The sequence below is a fragment of the Equus caballus genome, chromosome 19 (assembly GCF_041296265.1).
Source record: "Equus caballus isolate H_3958 breed thoroughbred chromosome 19, TB-T2T, whole genome shotgun sequence".
Taxonomy (NCBI): domain Eukaryota; kingdom Metazoa; phylum Chordata; class Mammalia; order Perissodactyla; family Equidae; genus Equus; species Equus caballus.
The window spans coordinates 61,082,522-61,102,620 of record NC_091702.1 but is presented as its reverse complement, the minus strand read 5'-3'; the positions used below and the strand labels follow the sequence as shown (position 1 = coordinate 61,102,620).

The 20,099-nt window shown below is 37.5% G+C and overlaps 1 protein-coding gene across 7 annotated transcripts in view; it reads left to right on the top strand.

Annotated features, from left to right (window-relative positions):
- ALCAM (activated leukocyte cell adhesion molecule) overlaps positions 1–20,099 on the top strand; it is a 186,181-nt gene that overhangs the window by 153,736 nt on the left and 12,346 nt on the right. For 4 of the 7 annotated variants that reach the window (XM_001503380.7, XM_070242894.1, XM_070242896.1 and 1 more), the window contains exons 9-14: positions 304–416; positions 2,546–2,681; positions 2,793–2,926; positions 5,711–5,843; positions 7,724–7,762; positions 8,051–8,168. In XM_001503380.7, coding sequence (XP_001503430.1) covers positions 304–416; positions 2,546–2,681; positions 2,793–2,926; positions 5,711–5,843; positions 7,724–7,762; positions 8,051–8,168 — 673 coding nt within the window. Of the gene's footprint in view, positions 1–303; positions 417–2,545; positions 2,682–2,792; positions 2,931–5,710; positions 5,844–7,723; positions 7,763–8,050; positions 8,169–20,099 lie in introns of all 7 variants that reach the window. The other 3 variants (XM_005602026.4, XM_070242897.1, XM_070242893.1) reach the window with 2 other exon arrangements.

Genomic DNA, 20,099 nt, shown 5'->3' with positions numbered 1-20,099 from the left:
TTAAGGTGATAGACCCTAGGGGAATAATTACATGCAGTCAAAATATCAATCATGTTAACTGCAAATAAATGCATAGTCAATTAGATTGGCCATTCACTTGTCCACACTGGTCTCAAAGTTGGCTTGAAACACTAGACTAATTGATTATGCTACAGTTCAGTTATTTCAGCCCCAGAAGTCAAGTCTGCATTTTCAAGTGCAGTTAAAAGGATTTCTGTTTTCTTTCACCTTTTTTTCTCCAAAATATTTTGACTATCTTACTTTCCTGGAGTTTACATTTCAAGCAGATTTTCTGCTTCACAGATTTGGATTTGTCCTTGAACCCAAGTGGGGAAGTGACCAAGCAGATTGGCGATGCCCTGCCTGTGTCATGCACAATCTCTGCTAGTAGGAACGCAACTGTGGTCTGGATGAAAGTAAGTAATGCTCCTTGGTAAATATTCCCTTGTCTGGACTGATTCCTTTGTAGATTTCTTTTGTAGTTTATATTATATCCAAATAAGTATACTCATGGGTAATATGTTTATACACCCACACACATACTCTCTTTCTCTCTATATAATAATATAAATCAATCATGTCACAATAAAATTTTAGAGGTACTCAACAACAGAACGGCATCCATAATTGATGCTCTGAAACTTAGTTTGGGATGTTAATTTAATTATGTGTGTATATTAAGTAATTATACACATACAAACTTGTGTGTGGACACACACACGTATACGGTTATATATTTCAGGGCTTAACAATTTACAGTGTATTTTAACCCACAGTATTCTCACATGACACAATAACCCTGCGAAATATGCAAAAAATTATTTATTATTTCCCTACACTACTCATAAAGAAGTTGAGGCAAGAGAAGTCAGAAAGCTCATGATTGACAGAGACTTAAGCTCAGCCTTACTGAGTGTAAACACTATGCTCTGGTCACATAACTTCCTCCTCTCTGTTAAAATGAGTCTGAAGTTTCTGAATTCAGGCTCCAGCAAATTAGTTGCTCCTTGAAGGTGGAGATCTCTTGTCATCCCTGGGCTATAGTGGAACACCTGGAACATACGAGAAGCTTAGTTGGTATTTCCTGAGAGAGTGCTTCTGTTTTTGTAATTGTCCGGAATGTGGGCCATTACCTGGGGACTCACAGTCATTACTATCTTTTTAGAGTGAGGAAGTAGGCTTGGTAATGGGTGGTTTGAGACAAGGTTATTACCAAAGGAAAGGTTGTAACTATAATCCCTCCACTCCCTAGTCTTGGCTAGTCTTTCTAAACACTCAGTGTGTGGCATGTAACAGAGCACTTAACCAGTGATGTGTCGGCAAAACTCATAGATACAAACCATTGAACGTAGGGGTTGACAAGAATTGTCTTTATAGAAAGTTGTGGAGAAATTTATTGCTAGAGTTTCTTCTTGATAAAAATATAAATTATTTCATATTGCTTTTTGATCACTTTTAATGCTAGATCCTCTGCTACTTGCCCTCTTACTCGTAAAGCTCAGTTTCTTGTTTTACTCTCTTAAGCACAGCCTCATCACAACTTTTGCTCACTTGGTAATTAGGATGTCACTCTGAAGACTGCATATTTAACTTGATATATTTGTAGTGGTCAATGGTCAAAAAGCTAGACAAGTTTCAGGCAACTAGACTACTCAGTAATCACAGGAACGGTTACAGTGTGTTTTACTGTAGGACTAGAGAAACTAAGTTTACTGTGGCTAAACCAGTTTCTACATCAACTGCAGTCTCTGTTTTTAATTGAATACCTAACATCAGTAGTGCTGACCACTATTACCTGGCCATTGGTTAGTTGATGGGGAGTGGAAAAAATTCACAGTGGACAAAGACCACATGATCTAGAGTTGTGTTCAGTTGTCTACTTAGGAGTATTTCAATTCCTAGTAAAATAGCATTGTTTTCTGTATATCAAGGGATTTTTAAAATTAAATGTTACATTTCCTTCGTTCATAGAAATTAGGATAGTAATCTGTTATTAAGTGTTTCTTAAGAAAGCAATTTTTGTCATAATTGCTATGGCTATGTATTGATGCCTGTCTTATAACTGTATCCTATAAAATGATTTTCAGGCATTTATACCCATCATTGATTACATAGCACAAGTCTCCAATGTCCGTCAATCCTGCTGCATCTACATTAATTACAAGAAGTAGTTAGTATCAACTGAAAATGTTCCTTAATGTAAACACATTATAGTTTTTATATAATTAACTCCTCATAATTCAATATAATAGTAAGATTACCACCCCATTTCCACAAATAAGGAAACAAATCTCAGAATTTTATGAACTTGTTCCAAATTATAAATTCAGTAAACGGAAGAGTCTGAGATAAAACTCTGATATGTCTAACTCTAAAACTACAAAGGAAAAAGAAAATCTAGGTTTGAAAGTACCTGAAGTTAAGACGAAGAAGCTAACATTTTAATTAGACCCAGAAGAATAATTTTAGGCTTAATTATTATCTAATAAATACATTGAGAGTTATAATTGTGCCATGCGAAGTAATTAACTTTTTATTTAATCAGGATAATGTCAGGCTTCGATCTAGCCCATCATTTTCTAGTCTCCATTATCAGGATGCTGGAAACTATGTCTGTGAAACGGCTCTGCAGGAAGTTGAAGGACTAAAGAAAAGAGAGTCATTAACTCTCATTGTGGAAGGTAATAAAATAAAATACTTGGCACCAATTCCAATTTTTCTTTGAGAATTTGATATCTAGTTTCTTTCATAATCTCATTCAACATCTTATTTTAATAATAATGATATTTTAGGAAAACCTCAAATCAAAATGACAAAGAAAACTGATCCCAGTGGACTGTCTAAAACCATAATCTGCCATGTGGAAGGTTTTCCGAAGCCAGCTATACAGTGGACAATTACTGGCAGTGGAAGCGTCATAAACCAAGCAAGTATTTGTCTTCTTGTTATATGCTGCACTTGGTCCAATGTGGGCTTTTATCTAGGTACCTAAACTGTAGGCTGGCTTGCTAGCGACATGAAATTTGCAGTATGTTCTCAGAGGAAGCTTTGGCTAACTTCTTAATTTTCCCAAACGAAGAATATGGCTCAAAGAGAAATTTTAAATCCCAGGGCCATGAAGAATGGAAGAATCATTATGTTGTGGTCAGTATCTGTTTTTAAAAGACTGTAAATTGGATGTTGATCCATGATCATTAATTCCTGAAACTTGGGTGATGAAAACATTAAGGTACACACTTTTCTGCGTCATAAACTTAAGCATCTGAGTATAAGTGGCCTCCATTACTTTGCTTACTTGTGCATGTGAAGGGATATTTCTTCTAAAAACTGGGCCCTGTGGGGTTGCAAAGAACAGTCACTGTTTGTGAACATAGGGTCTTACTTCTTTATGCCAGGACTAGGGCCAGAATAAGGCTAACTAATATAGAGAGTCTAAGATGTTTCCTTGTGAACGAAAGGAGACGTAAACCAAACCTTAATGTTTGTACCTCTGTCAGGACATTTTAATAAAGGGCTAAGAACTTATGAACACTACCAGTAGTTTTCCTTTTAACAAACGAACAAAAAGATGAGAATCTGGCCCATTGCTAAGGGTTCAGAGCTATAATCCCACTAAACTGCCAGACTGCTTGGGTTACTGACTTACTTATGATTCCATTTGCTCTGCAACAGTCTTCATGTCCCTCTTCTCAGTGCGACCACTGAGTGGACTCTTCAGGGGCACCCAGAGGTGCCATTTGATTATTTGAATCTTCTGTGCTGCCAGTTGAAATCTGAGGAGGCATGCGTAAAGCAGAGTTGAAGTTTAGTTTTAAATTAAAATGTCCACCCTTTCTCTGTCCAGGGAAGGTGAACTGCTGGTGCAGCTATAAAAGGTCATTTTGCAGAGCAAAGAGAATTTTGGCTCTTTCTCCTATGGTGGGTACATACGTATTCACAAAACTCCAAGTATGGAAGGTCTCTAAAGGAGTGGGCACACTTGAAGCAAATGCGTTCTGATTTAGTTAAGAGTGTTGGGGACCCGCACGTAAAAGAGCGTGCACGACCAGGGCAAAGAGGCTCTGGGCCCCTTAACTATAAGCAAATGGAGTTTTCTGGATTCAGAATAAAGACCTGAACCACCTGAATTACTGACAATGCACAGATCTATGGTTTAACATCAAAAATGACTGTTCCTCGGGACCAGCCCAGTGGCCAAGCAGTTAAGTTCCTGTGCTCCGCTTTGGTGGCTCAGGGTTTTGCTGGTTGGTATCCTGGGCACGGACGTGGCACCGCTCATCAAGCCATGCTGAGGCGGCATCCCACATGCCACAACTGGAAGGACCTACATCTAGGATATACAACTATGTACTGGGGCGCTTTGGGGAGAAGAAGAAGAAAAAAGATTGGCAACAGATGTTAGCTCAGGTACCAATCGTTAAAACAAAAAAAAGAGCATTTCTCTTTTATTCTATTCTTTTTGCTCTCTAGTTCAATTGAGTAATAATTTCAGCAAAAAAAGAACCTTTAGGTATTAGTGACGCAAGCATAGAAAACAGAAAAATAAGCACACAATAAATATTTGATGAATGAAAAGATTCAAGGACTTAAAAGGCCATCCTAGAAATGAGCAAATATATTTTGCAGAAATAAAAGTAATAAAAAAGACTGAGTGAGAAAGTCATATGAAAAATACTAGTGGGAAGTGGAAAAATAGCAGGTGAAGTTACGATGAGGAGAGATGTAATAATGCCATTCCTCATTGTCAAGGAGAAGGATTGATTCTGGCCCACTAGGTGATATGTTATTTTTCTTGTTCTAAGTTTGTGCTGATCCATCCATAATCTTTTATTTGTTCCCTCCTCAGTCACATGGTGAATCTATTATCTTACGACTACTGATACCTCTTCCCCACGCCTGCCCCAGGGACTGGACCATATCCCTAAGCGTGAGACTAGCTCCGGACCTCAAGGCTCTCGCAATGTAGTCAAGGAGAAAGCAAATGGAGACCAGCCCTAGGGATGCGCTGTGTCTAACGGGACTGAGAAGAGAGCACGTCCCCGTTTGCTTCTGTCGAGTCGGTCTAGGGAGTCAGGTCCTGGGGAAGAGATTGAAGTGAATTGTTCCTTATGTTTGGAGGAACTAAATGCAGTGATTGTCCTCACTGACGCCTCACAAAAACCTAATGAACTTACTGAAAGTCACTGAGAAAGAACCCGTGCTCTGTATTTAGCTCAGGAAAACTGAGAAAAAACAGTTTGACTTTCCCATGAGCAAATCATACATACATATGCACTTAGATATACTAGTTTAAGACAAAGGAATTAACCCCTGGAGTGGAGAACAGTGTGTATAATTTACACTAAGAATTAAATTCGTGAATTCATGAAGGGAAAATTGATGATTAACCACTAATTAAATATTTTAAGACAAGTACTATCATCCCAGATTTTAACTAACTAAGCATCTATTGAAAAGGAAAGTTTAACTAATTTAATTATTAGAATTTACAACGGAAGCCTAAGCAAAAATCCAATTACGGATTCGCTACTCTTTTTCCTCCTTGCTGTAGTTATAAACCTGAGCAGTCTTTATCCGTGACCTTACAGATGCCCTTGAACACCAGCTAGCACTGCCGAGCACCCGCCTGTCCTGCTTCACAAAGTCTTACTCTTTCCCATGTTTTTAATCCATTTCCGTTTCTGAATCCATATTCCTTCTTCTTTTCCAGACAGAGGAATCTCCTTATATCAATGGCAGGTATTATAGTAAAATTATCATTTCCCCCGAAGAGAATGTTACATTAACTTGCACAGCAGAAAACCAGCTGGAGAGAACAGTAAACTCCTTGAATGTCTCTGCTAGTGAGTATTTCATTTCTGGCATTAAAAAAATAAGAAAATTTGAAGTTATTCTTCATTAGTTTAAAATCTTCAATTCCATCTTCCTGTACTACATTATGGTAAGTTTTATTTATTTATTTTGCATGTGGTATCATCATCATAAGGTTCTTTTTTTTCTTCCTGGTGTCCATTCTTGTACTATCCTTGTCTTGACAGTTAAATCATTTCATGTTTTATGGGTTGAAGACCTTACCGTATGTAGGAATATTGCCCAAGAGCAACAGAGGATAAGAACTGAGTAGCTCTTATTTAATCCGTATTTTATGTTCAGAGTACAGATAATTCAAAGATTATCTTAAAACATTTCTGTAACAGTTTGAACTTTGGGAAATTTTTAATTCCCTTTAATCTGTTGTTTTGCGTTCCAATTCTTTGTGGTATTTATCCTCCCCTTCTTTTGTACAGAAACATCACATGCTTAAAGTCATTCAGCAAATTGGTAGTAAAACTGATATCAGAATTCATATAGTCTAGTTTCAAATATGATGCTTTGAATGTTATATTCGAATCATAGGTAAAAATCAGATAAACGAGATTATTTCAGAAAAAGTGAAAAAATCTGTCAATGCTGAAATCAGGGTGATACATACTTACCAATAGCAGTTTCTTCTGAAAACGATTGTCGTTTAATTTGAAAGTATCCATCATCTTCAATTCTGTCATCGTTCCTATTGCTGTGTCAACTTTCAGTCAGCACTGGCCTTGCACGAGGCTCAGTTCTGGATACGATTCAGCTGACCCGCCAAACTATCTTTCTTCGGTCACTTAGACGTCTGTGTGTGGCATTAGCAGGCTGGGGAGACACTGGCTAGGAATTAGCTGGAGCGAGGAGAAAATAATTGTCCAAAAGATAATGCTCCTTAATAGATTATGACTGGAATAGAGAAGCCTGGTAGATTGACAAGAGAAAAGAACAAAAGAAATTTAACTCTAAAATAGGAGCATTGACTTCTCAGAATTCAATTCAGCAAGTATTGATTCATCCCACCTAGAAAGAGAATTCATCCTTTCTTCCTGAACACAAGTCTCTCTTTTTGTTCTTACCCATTGAATAGTGGTTTTCCAGACACTGTAGTAGCTTGATCAACATTTAATACAGTCGTTTTCCAATTCAGCGAGCACCTCCTGGGATTCCAGTTTACTGTATATCAGGAGGGGTCTGGGAATTTGCATTTTAACAAACATCACTAGAAGTTCTTATGCAGGCCCATGCACATAGAAGAATATTTATGTAGTTTAATATGAGGTGAGAATCCATCACAGTGGCAGTTCTTAAAATGGGCCAGGAGCATGACACTATCAGTCATTTGCTGGGCTTTTGTGAACTTCACACATGTTGCCCCGTCGCTTCTGAGACACCCCCAGTTTTAACCTCCACCCCCACCACTTTGAGAATGTCTCTAGTAGTAAGACCCTGACACTAGAGAATGAAAATGAATTCTCCTCCATCGAAGGCGGAAAAGTTTAAGAAAAGTTGAGAAACACGGTGTGGTAGATTTCGTATGTGGCAGCTTGTTTCTTTTAGAGAAAGTCCTGTTAAAAAGTAGTAGATAGTGGGGAAATTAATATAGATTTTGGATTAATACCATAGCTTGTCAGTTGTGAAATTTTCTATGGTAGCTTAATGCTTTTGCAGTTTTAACTACTCTCCTTTTCTTAAAACAAGATTAATTTTTTTGTAGGGAAGTTCACGCTCTATTAAATGTAAATTTTTCCTACCCTTAGCTGTAGAAGAGATATTTTATCTTTGAGTATTATTACATCATACTATAATGGTAAAGGTGACTTTCATATATCAACAAGTTTTGTTTTTAATTTCATATCAACATTTTTCATTTCAGTAAGTATTCCAGAACACGATGAGGCAGACGAGATAAGTGGTAGGTACTATGCTGGCCACTCTTCTTCCTTGACTTTCAGCTCCAGATTTATGAAGTGTCATTGTATAAGTAATTTTCTTAGCTGCCACAATTTTAACTTGAGTTAACATAGCAAATGAGACAAGATAGTAAGAATGCTAAAATTTTCTCCTTTAAAATCACAAGTTTGCATGTTACGCATAGTAGTGAGCCTTAGTCATTTTTAATAAGAAATAGTAGCTAGATCAACTTCTTTCAAGAATCCTTGGCATTGTCTGTAATTGCATGGAATTTTCTTCTTTGTTGTAGATGAAAACAGAGAAAAGGTGAACGACCAGGCGAAACTCATCGTGGGAATCGTCGTTGGTCTACTCCTCGCTGCCCTCGTTGCTGGTGTCGTCTACTGGCTGTACATGAAGAAATCAAAGTAAGTTGTGGGAAAAGATCTTCCTTATTCATTGATTTTCACTGGGAGGAAATACAATGCATCAGTTATGCCCACTCCAGCTGGACATGTCATTTCTATAATGGGAAAGACCTATCCCCCAAATCAGGCTGGTCATGTTTTGCTTTCTGCTCACAGTGACCACGTTGCCAACACTGGGGAAATGGCTTGAGGTGTGATTTCACATGTGTCCCAATTTTTCTCAGTCAGTAGTCTGAATTCAATAATTTTCTTTTCTTTTCACTGCCTAGGTGGGTTTTTTAAAAGCATATACTGCCTAAAGGTTAGCTGTTCTAAACCATTTGGCTGAGGTCGGTGGAGATTAATTAAAAGCAGCTGGGACATCCTGTAGGGAATGTCAGCTGTCTGCAGTAACAGGTCTGGCCAGCAGTGAAACTGCTCGTGAGGTAGAACTATTTTGTTGTCGCTACTCCTCTATTCTATTTAGGCCACTTTGTCCCAGAAGAGGATCTAATTCAGGGAAAAAAGAGCATCATTATTTTGGCTTGAATTAAAAAAAAATTGCTTAGACAAAGTACCAAGACTACTTTAAAAATGATTTAGATGGTGTTTAGATTAAAAATTATTAGAGGCAAAATAATACAACTAGTATCAAGCTTACAAATCATCTAAGAGTGATTTATAATGAAAATCTGATTAACCAATGAGAATCTTAACAGCACACAGGCCTAGTATTCCTCATTGCCCCCGCCCTGACCCTGGATTCAGACGCAATTGGGCAGAGATGAGCTCCAGCATTTACATTTTTAAAAAGTTCCATTGGTGATTCTGCAGCATCCTCCTGGTTTCAAACATGGGTTTTTAACCCACTTGTCTTTTTTTTTTAAAGATTGGCACCTGAGCTAACAACTGTAGCCAATTTTTTTTTTTTTGCTTAAAGATTGGCACCTGTGCTAACAACCGTTGCCAATCTTTTTTTTTTTTCTGCTTTATCTCCCCAAATCCCCCCCAGCACAGTTGTATATCTTAGATGTAGGTCCTTCTAGTTGTGGCATGTGGGATGCCGCCTCAACGTGGCCTGACGAGCAGTGCCATGTCCGTGCCCAGAATCCGAACCAGCAAAACCCTGGGCCGCTGCAGTGGAGCGCGCGAACTTAACCACTCGGCCACGGGGTTGGCCCCTAACCCACCAGCCTTTTAAATGAGAAAATTGGTTTTTGCAGAGCAATGTTTATAGCTAGTGGCAACTTGGAACTTAATTTTATATTTTCTTGATGCCTGATATAAGGCCTTTCAACAGCTCAGGTAAGTTAAAAGAAAACCAAAAGAAAAAGCAGATTCAATCAGCATCCATGATTGTACCCTGTAAAGATGGAAATTTCAGTGAAGCAATATTTGAATCAAGCTTCCACCAGAAGAAAGCAACAGATCAGAAACTGAAAGTCACATAATATGAGCATGTACTGGGCTCAGTCTTGTTCTCACACTCCATCTATGTAGCAGATACTATCATTATTCATATTTTACATTACAAAAACTAAGGCAGAGAATGGTAATTGACGCCTCAGCGCAGGTTACGAATTTGTAAGAGACAGAATTGTATTTGATTTAAGGCAGTGATGTTTTAGAGTCTTTGTGCTTAATCGCTAATCCTCACTTTCTTTTTCGAAATTTTCCTGTTGTCTGTTGTGGTTGACGTACACGTCTACACTCACTTCAGGGCACAGGTACTTCTGATCTTGGCGCCAGTCTCCTCAATCCTGAGCGGTCCCCACTCTCACTTGGTAACAAATGTATTCTTTTTCTCAATGAGCCTTTTATATACAAACACTTCATGTGGGTTTGTGTCCATAGTTTCCATGGAAAATACAGAAGATTGCCTGTACCAGGAAAGTGAAGGGAACTGCAGACAGTTGCCCAGAGGTGATATCTATCTCACAGAAGTCCTCCTTCTGTGTGTATGAGTGTCCGGATGCTCACAATCTTACCCTGCTTTATTACCCCAAGGAAGGTGCTCACAAATCCAACAGCTTGGGTTCTAGGGTATTCCATTATATTTACTTAAGGATTTCTGATGTACTCCAAAGTAATTTTATTTCTTCAAAGGATGGAAATAAAATTTTCCTGTATCATGGACTGGAGCTGAAAAATAAACCATAGTTGTCTGCATTACGATCAAATGAATGTTAAATCCTTGGCGCACCCCCAAAATCCTTGATGAACCTATTCTAATGCCAGTGTCTCATCAGACACCATTTGTCCTTCTTTGAATAGAAGGAATTTATGTGTGTGTGTTTGTTTTTGTTACTTCGTGGTTATGACCATAGGGTGATCCAAATTAAAATCATGGATAAATAAATGCTGGACACTTGGCTTCATGGTGTCTTTAGGTTAAAGGTTAAGACGTCATGCATTTCCTTTAAAGTACCTCATTAAATTAAGTGCAGTTTTTACCATCTGACTTGATCATTAGGCTAAATAACTGTGATTTAATTGAAAAGTGCACCGAGTTTCTAGAGTTAATATTTTTGGTAATCAACGTCAATAAATTGCAATTCTCATCCCCAGCATCAAAGTGTTTTTATTACAAATTTGTGGAATTCTTCAGGTTTATTCTGAGTGCTTTGCTGTCCTGATTAGTTATTTCTTGCTAGTGCCCTCTGAGATAAGCCAGCAGTTTTGGAATATGAATTATTATTAATCTGCTTGTCCAGAGTAAGTGCAGATTCATAATAAGAGCTTTCAGGTTAAGAACTGTAAGGCCATTTTTGGGTATACTATATGCTCCTTTTTTTCCTCTCTTCTCAATAATTCTTTAAATTTTACAAATCAGTATGAGAGTTTCATTTCTATCTTTAGCTAATTTGTCACCATTTTACATGGATATGAGAGATTTTTAATAAAGATATGGTCCAGACTTTTCCCAGATACCTAAAGAAATATAGCCCCGTGTTTGCCGTCCTGCAAAATAATACCATTAACAATCTGAGTGAGTCGCCTCTTGTTGCAAACAACTTCGGGCAACAACTAAATTATGAGACAAACATTTTATTGAAAAGCCTTAGCGATACAGCTAGCAAAGCAGTAAAGTTTGAGCAACATTTAGGGGGAATTCTTTGCATTGGCAATTTAAAAAGTCAGTGGCGAGAGATGAGAGAAGCAATCTCTTATGCCCAAGTAGAATTGAAGAGTACATTTGCTAACATAAATAGTGGCTCCTCAGCTAAGGCACAGTCTCCAATCCATTAATAGGAGCTGCATAGTTTTATATCTGCTTCAAGTATGGAGAATTGCAGCAAGAAACGCTTAGCACTTGTGCTTGGCATTGTGATATGCCATATTCCTTGCACAGTAAACACTCGTGATTCCTCTCCTGCTTTGAATCATATAACTTCTCACTGGAAGTTTTTTTAAAATTGGAGATTTTTGATAATGAGCACGGATGATCCTGATCATTTCCCATCCATGTAGGGTATTAACTGACAGGTCCAGGCAAAAGGCATTAATTGACTAAGCCCACTCCATGTCTGGTTGTTTACCAGGTAGGAGGACATCAAAGAACTAGAGATAATTCAATGATTATTTTATATTATTTGCCCCATTTCTCTCTATCATGTCCTCTAAAGATTGTTTTTGCTCTGCAGGAAGTTACGTGTTACTATTTGAGTTCCAAATCCTCTCCTGAACATTTTATAGTATGAGAACAAACAAAAAATTAAAAGAGTCAAAGACAAAGGAAAAATGTAGAGGGAGAATGATGTAGCCACAAACTTACTCAGAAGTTTATTAAAACCATAATTTCCAAGTTGGTTGCATTTAAGAGATCCCATCCTTCTTATCAATGGATGGGAGTAAGCATTAACCAGACATCAGTAAACTCAAAGTACACATTGTGTGAATCTTGGACACTTACCAAGAGATTTATCTTCGGCAACTGTGGAATTCATGACTATTTTCATGTGTTATTGTGTAATATGTAGACAATCTGGAAGTCTAAAAGTCACAAATATCCTCTGTCAGTTCTCCCTTATTTAATGCTATATTATTCCACTACTGTCTCAGAGAAAAACAAAGACAGTCTTAAATTGGCCTAAAGACTAAAGAGGGCTTGCCTATACTGAAACCTCAAGAAATAAGGTAATATTAAGCCTTTCGAAAAACTTTTTCATTAATATCGCTCTATATATGGAACAAGATCATACAAGAAAGTTGATTTTAATTGAATTCTATTTCCAATTAGTACTCACTCTAAAATCAAATAGACGTTCTCATGAGGGAAGGTTGGCTCCCCACTGAATAAATTGAAAAGGTGGTGCTGGAGGACCATTTATAGCACCTTTTTAGTGACTTTCCTCATTCATCACTACATAAACACCTACGACTCTTTTTTCCTTTTCCTTTTTTTTTGTTCTTTTACTGAAATCCTCAACAATTTAATGAGGTAAATGCAATTAACTCTATTTCATAATATCTAAGGCTCAGTGAGATTAATCTCTCCAAGATAACACATGTAGCACTATCATATTCTGTATCCCACATACTTCTAATATTTTTTGCTGCCTCCCCAGGACTTCTTTGGAATTGAAATTTCATCTCGGACTTTGATTGCCTGCTGGCATTTCACATAGCACTAGAGATGGCAGGGTGTACTCTGAAGGGCAGGACTGACGTGGCCTCTGACCTTGTAGTAGAGGTCGGGCTAATCCAAGTTTTGATTTCTTTCTCTTTCCCTACTTTATAGTCTGCAGGCAGCCAGAAGAAGGAAGAAAAGAAAATTCCTCATTATTCTGTCAAACCATAAATAGCAGAGTGGACTAGAGGGGAAAGAAGCTAATGTGGAAATGCTGGAGTCCCCATCCAGTCAATCACAAGATCCTTGGCCACTCAAAGGGCAGAACCATCCATGGCCCTCCCGTCTCCTACTACATATGACCTGAAAATTTCCAGAGGAAAGGGCTTGCATTAAAACATAATGTTTCCAATTTTTTAACCTCTTCTGGCTGTCTGCATATCATTTTATTTTTTATTTCAAGTGTTTGTTTTGATAATCTTTTCAAACTTGAAGGGAAGTCCTGTCCCCTGAGCACCTGCAATGAACCCGGCTGTGTGCTGTCCCAACATTACCCACCTTCGGGATATGCTTTGAACCAGGATGCTGCAGGCATGCAGATGGCACTCTGTGTCCATGCTTATTCAGTACTGTTAGGTTTATATTTATCTCCTAATCTTTTACATAATGCATACTCCGCATATTTACTGTTGGCCTACATGGAATGGCCATTTTCTATTTACTGAAGACATAGAGATTCCCTGTTTTAGTGGAGAGTTTTTTTGGAGAGTCTTAGAAATTCTAAGGCTATAAAATTGAAAGTTGTAATAGGACCAACTATTTCTTCTTCTTTGTTTCCTTCTTCACCCAGAAATTGCGAATCACTGTCCTCCTGCGATGCAGGGACAAGAGCCCTTCTCTCTCCCTTGAGCTTTCTATGAAGCTTGGCCCAAGAAGAGACTCCCTGAGAGCTGTGACCAGGGAACAGGGAAAAATAACTATTCTCTGGGATATGACCCTAATTACCACCCAGGAATCAATGGCCAGTTTTCTGGAAGTGGCAGGATCCCAGTCTTAAATACCAGTAGTCCCTCTGTGGTGTGTCCCAGGCATGCCATAAATTAGAAATCACGGGAAACGCCACTCTGACTAGGAAGTGTTAATGATTCCTCATGCCCCCTCAAGGAGAGTTTTCAAATTTCTTGTATATATGCCTGCTTTTGAAAAACCTAAAGTCTGCTGAACTCTTTCATGTGTGAATTATTTTAAGTGGGTATTCTCTTTGTTTTCCAAAAATACAATTCTACTGTAATAGTTTAGCCATCTTTTGAAATGATACCACCTCCCAAGATTCCGATGTATTGGTTATGACCGCCACTCCCCTACTCCTTCACTTTTCCAACCTCCTCCATCTCACACTAAATTATTTTTTAATTTAGATAAAACTGACATATAATATTGTGTAAGCTTACAGTGTACAACGTGTTGATATGATACATTTATATATTGCAGCATGATAACCATTGTAGCATTAGCTAGCACCTCCATCACATCACGTGTTATCATTTCATTTTGTGGTGAGAACACTTAAGATCTAATCTCTTAGGAGCTTTGAAGTGTTAACCTAAAGGCACACTTAGGAGATGTCACCAGATAAGTCCCCACCTCCTTTGAAGGGGATCTTGAAACAAGTTTATCATATTGGGGAAAATCTCACAAAAAAGTTGAAAAATCTTCTAAAAAGTTATTTAAAAGCAACTTGAACCCTGAATAAACACTGCGCTTATGGAATTAACACAAAATGAGGGGTCAAGACGTAGGTTTGAACTCCCTGCCTCGATTCGGTATCTCTATGGGCTTGGTGCAGCTCACCTTCAGTTTAGTGAGTCCTGTCCCCTGCTGGGGGCTTTCACAAATACTCTCGCAATTATCCTCACACCAGCCCTCAGAGTAGATCCTGTTGTTCAGCATGCTTCAGAGGAGGAACTTGTCCAAGGACTTGCAGCTCAGACTAGATACACGAGGATAAGAACCCAGGCCCACTGACCCCAAGGCCAAGACTCCTCTCTGCCTCACAGATTAGACTAGAGGGTCACCTCCAGGGCTTCTCCCAATGTTAATTTATTGTGATTCCGTGATTTCAATTTTCTCTCATATTTATTTATTTATTACCTTGTTTTAAGATTGGCCCTGAGCTAACATCTATTGCCAATCTTTTTCTTCGTCTTCTTCTTCTTCTTCTTCTCCTCCTCCTCAAAGCCCCCCAATAAATAGTTGTATATCCTACTGTAGGTCCTTCTGGTGTGCTATGTGGGACACTGCCTCAGCATGGCTTGATGAGTGGTGCTAGGTCGGCACCCAGGGTCAGAACAGGCGAAACCTCCAGCAGCCAAAACAAAGTGCACTAACTTAACCACCCAGCCCCCTTCTCTCATATTTAAAGTTCAAAAAAGTTGAATGATGAATAAAGTTTAAGACAAGTAACCATAATAATTTGTGTTTTAACCCAAGCACTCATTCTTTATAAATACCTAATCTTGTCCCTCAAATCAGTTGACTGAAAAATATTTTGCTAAAGAAAATGATTTAAATACATTTTTGTGCTCTTTCAATAGTAGGTGGTTTTCTGACCTCTGTAATTCTTTCAAATCTCTGAAATTTTCCAAAATTAAAAAAGGCACATCTATAAAATTGCATTGGTTTTTACCACATCAGTCTCAAAACTGAGCTGAAAGTAATCAGAATAAATTTTAAACGTTTTTCTCTGCTAGGGAGAGTGGACTGTCTGTAAAAAATGGAGAAATTTATAACAAAATTTGTATATAGATCTTCGTCAACTTACAGTGGGGTTGAATCCTTGTAAACCCATTGTAAACTGAAAATATCGTAAGTTGAAAATGCATTTAATACACCTAACCCACCAAGCATCACAGCTTAGCCTAGCCTAGCTTCAACGTGCTCAGAACACTTACATTAACCTACAATTGGGCAAAGTCATCTAATACAAAGCCAATTTTGTAGTGAAGTGTTGAATATCTCATGTAATTTATTGGATACTGTACTGAAAGTGGAAAACAGAAAGGTTGGATGGGTACAGAATGGTTGTAAGTGTATCAGTCGTTTACCTTTGTGATGGTGGGGCTGCCTGGGAGCTGCACTCGTGGCTGCCGTCCAGCATCAAGAGAAAGGATTGTACCGCATATCGCTAGCTGGGGAAAAGACTGTGCTGAGAGAAGCTAGCAGTAGCTTGTTAGGAAGATCTCTTAAGCAGTGTCTTAAAACATGTCCCTACATGCTTTATATGGTGGGTATAATTTAGCTAAATGGAAAGAAGTCCATTCTGAACACATCTTACAAGAAGCTAATGAGAACTTTCTTTTATACAAAAAAAGTTTTAAAAAGATGAAAATTGAAAATTCCCAGTACAGTTTCTAATGAGAGCTTATCACTTTCTCACCATTGTAAAGTAAAAAAATCCTAAGTGGAACCATCGTAAGTCAGAAACCAACTGTAAATCTTATATACACATGTACTCAACGAATACTCCTCCCCACTCAGTAACACTGTTTTTATTTCTATTTAGTACATTTCACAGTGGTTAACACTTAGCATATTTGTATGACTGTGTAACTTGGTGCAAGGATGCTGGAGCCAGACTGCTGGAGTTTGAATCCTGGCTTTGCTACTTACTAGCTGTGTGACCACAAGCAAGTTTATTAGTCTTAATATAAAATGGAGATCTCCTAAGGCTAAAATAATTTAATATCGATGCAGCACTTAGAACAGTGCCTGACCCATCACGGCATTATAAGAGTGTCAACAGTTCTTATTCTGGAGGGTGAGATTAAGAAAAGAAGGGAGATTTTTGCTTTTCATTTACCATTTCTTCTTGATTTTTTTCCTTTGTGAATTTTAAAATAAGAAAAATAATCAGTTTGAAGTTACCCAACTCTTATTCTACAATCATATCCTCCAAACATATTTCATGTTGCCGTTTTTTGTAATTCCCAACCGCGAGCAGTGATTTTTAGCCTGATTTACCTGTAGGGATATGCTGAAAGATGCTGTGGTTTGCCCTGAGTACCACAATTTCCCTGGAGGGAAGTCTAGTCACTCCCTTCCTCTCGATAGATACCTCCGTCTTCTATTTGGCACAACTTGATGAAATCACAGAAACTACTCTCCAGCCCTAGACAAATAAATCCACCTAGAAAGTAAATAGAATGGGAAATGCAAATGGTCTCCAGTTTCACCTTGCGCTCTTTGCCCGATTCTTTCAATCCCTGGCCACAAGCTTCCTGCTTTAGCGTTTCTCTGTATAATGTTTTTATATTAAGGTAAATTTTGCTTATGTTAAATGCACAATTAAATCTGTTTTGATAAATGCATACACCTTGGTAACCGTTACTTCAATCACGATATAGAACATCCCATCACTCCAGAATGTTCCCCTGGACCCCCTCCTGTCTAGCCCCATCATCCCTGCTTCCTTAGGCAACCACGGTGATTGTTATCATGAAAAATTACGTTTGCCTATTCCTGAACCTCATAGAAATGGAATTATGTAGAATGTATTCTTTTGTGTCCGGCTTCTTTCATTTAACATAATGTTTCTGAGATATATGTATTAGTGATTTCATTTTTTTAAATTGCTGAGTCGTGTTCCATTGTTAGAATATTTTACATTACTTTAATCCATTCTCTTGTTTATAGACATTTGGATAGTTTCCAGTTTGGGCTATTATGAGCAATATGGCTAAAATCAACATTCTTATATGAGCATTTTTGTGAGCATATGTTTTCATTCTCTTGGGTAAATACCTAGAAATGGAATAGCTAGGTCATAGGAGAAATTTGTTCACGAGAAATCGCCAAACAGCTTTCCAAAGCAGTTGTCCTATTTGCAACTGCCACTAGCAGTGTACGAGAGTTTCATTCATCTGCATCCTTGCCTAAATTTGATGTTGTCATTTCTGTTTAATTTGAGCCATTCTAGGAGGTGTGAAATGGTATCTAATTCTAGTTTTAACTTGCATTTACTTGAGACCTAATGATTTTCAGCTCTGTGAATTTATTGGTCATTTTCTTTTGTGCAGTGACTATTCAGATCTTTTGCCTATGATTTTATTGGTATTTGCCTTTTGTGATTGATTTGTAAGAGCTGTTTACATATTCTGCATAAAAGTCCTTCATTCTAGATATATTGTAAATATTTTGTCCTAGTTTGTGACTAGATTTTTTCTTTTCTTAATGGTGTCTTGTGATAAGCAGAAGTTTTTAATTTTGATGAATAAATTATCAATTTTTTTCTATACATTTAGTGCTTTTTCTGCTTTTCTGCTTTTTCTGTCCACTTTACATAATCTTTACTTATCCCGAAGTGGCAAAGATATTTTTTATATCTTTTTCTACAAAACTTCTAGTTTTAACTTTTACATTTAAGGATATGATATAAGGAATATAATATAAGATTTTGTGTGTGGTGAAAGATAAATGTGGTTTATTTGTTTGTTTGGGTTTTGCTTTTATTATATATATATTTATGAAGTCATTCCAGCACAATTTGTTTAAAAGACTTTCTTTTGTCATAATAATAATAACAATAATAATAAGTGTTTCAACTTTGGTGTTCTGCTTGAGTTAGCAATCATATTTCTTTACATTTCCATATAAATTTTAGCAACTTGGCAATTTCTACCAAAAAATTTTTAAAGCTTTGTGGGATTATGGTTGCTTTGAATTTATAGATAAATTTGGGTAGATTTGACATCTTAAAAATATTTATTCTTCCAATCCATGAACATCATAAAGCTCTCCATTTACTTAAATATTTTCCATTTTTCTTAACAATATTTCATAACTTTTGATGCAGACAGTTAACACATCTTATAAATTTATTTTTAAATTATTTTTGTGTATTTTGCATCTATTATAAATGCAATTATTTAGTAATTTTTATTTTCCAGATTTTTATAGCAGTATATGAAAATATAATTTTTATTGTTGTTGAAATGTATACAACCATCTTCCTAAATTTGCTTCTTAGTTCTACTAGTTGTTTTGTGCATTTCTTAAGATTTCTGCATGAACAATCATTTCCTCTGCAAAATGAGGTAATTTTACTTCTTCGCTTCCATTCTGTATTCTTTTAATTTATTTTTCTTGCTTTATTGCACTCATAGAGACCTCCAAAATAATATTGAATAGAAGCATTGAGAATAGACATTTTTACATGTTCTCAGTCAGAGAGGGAATTATTCAACATGCGTTATTATGTGTAATGTTAGCTGTACATTATTCGTATATGCCTACCCAGAGTTAGACAAACTGCAACGCTAAGGGGACAGTCCTCCAGATGCAGAGTCTGCCCAAGAGTTCTGTCCTCGGCTGCAAGGAGTTGGGGTCCAAATATGAAGCTGGAGGGAAGAGTCCACATAGACCACCCTCACTTCTGATACCAGCTTAAGTGTGGGGATTTCCCAAAACCACCCTCAGCTTTGATAATTTGCTTGAAATACTCACAGAACTCACTGAAACTTATCAGACTCATAGTTATGTTCATTACAAGTAAAGGATACATTAAAATTGGCCAAGAGAAGAGAAGTATAGGGCAGAGACCAGGAGGGTTTCAAATGTGGCATTTCCTTTGTCCTCAGGAACATGTTACTCTTCTGGCATCAGTGTGTGGCAAAAGCATGGAGTATTGCCAGTCTGAGAAGTTTGTCTGAGCTTTAGTGTCTGGAGTTGTTATTGGGACTTCATTACATAGGCATGATTGATTGACTAATCGTCCGTATGGTTGAACTCAGTCTCCGACCCTTCCTTTCCCCACAGGTCAGGCTGATAGCACATGGCCCAAAGCCCCCTCTCAACATCATATGGTTGTTCTTTCAGGTGTGGCCTGCCCCTACCCTAAGACAAATGGGTGCTGATGGCCCTACCCTGAGACATTTCCTCAGCATAAACTATCAGATGTGGTCCAAGAGGCCCACCATGAGTAAGAAACTTGCCACTTACATCACTCAGAAAATTCTAACTCTTTAGAGGTTATCTCCCAAGAACTGAAGACAAGGGCCAGACCTCTCTTTGGGCAAGGCCAAATTCCTTACTACAGAATGTCCTTTAACAGGTTGAAGAAATTTTTTTAATATTCCTAGATTGCTAAGAGTTTTTATCACAAATCATTGTTGAATTTTCTCAAATGCTCTTTCTACATCTACATTACATCAATATTATTTCTACAAATAATCATATTGTTTCCTCATATTATTTATTCTGATAAAATGGTAAATTACATTGATGGATTATTGAATGTTAAGCCAGCCTTGCATTCCTGGAATAAATTCCGCTCTATTATCATGTATCATAATTTGTATATATTGATGGATACTATTTACCAACAT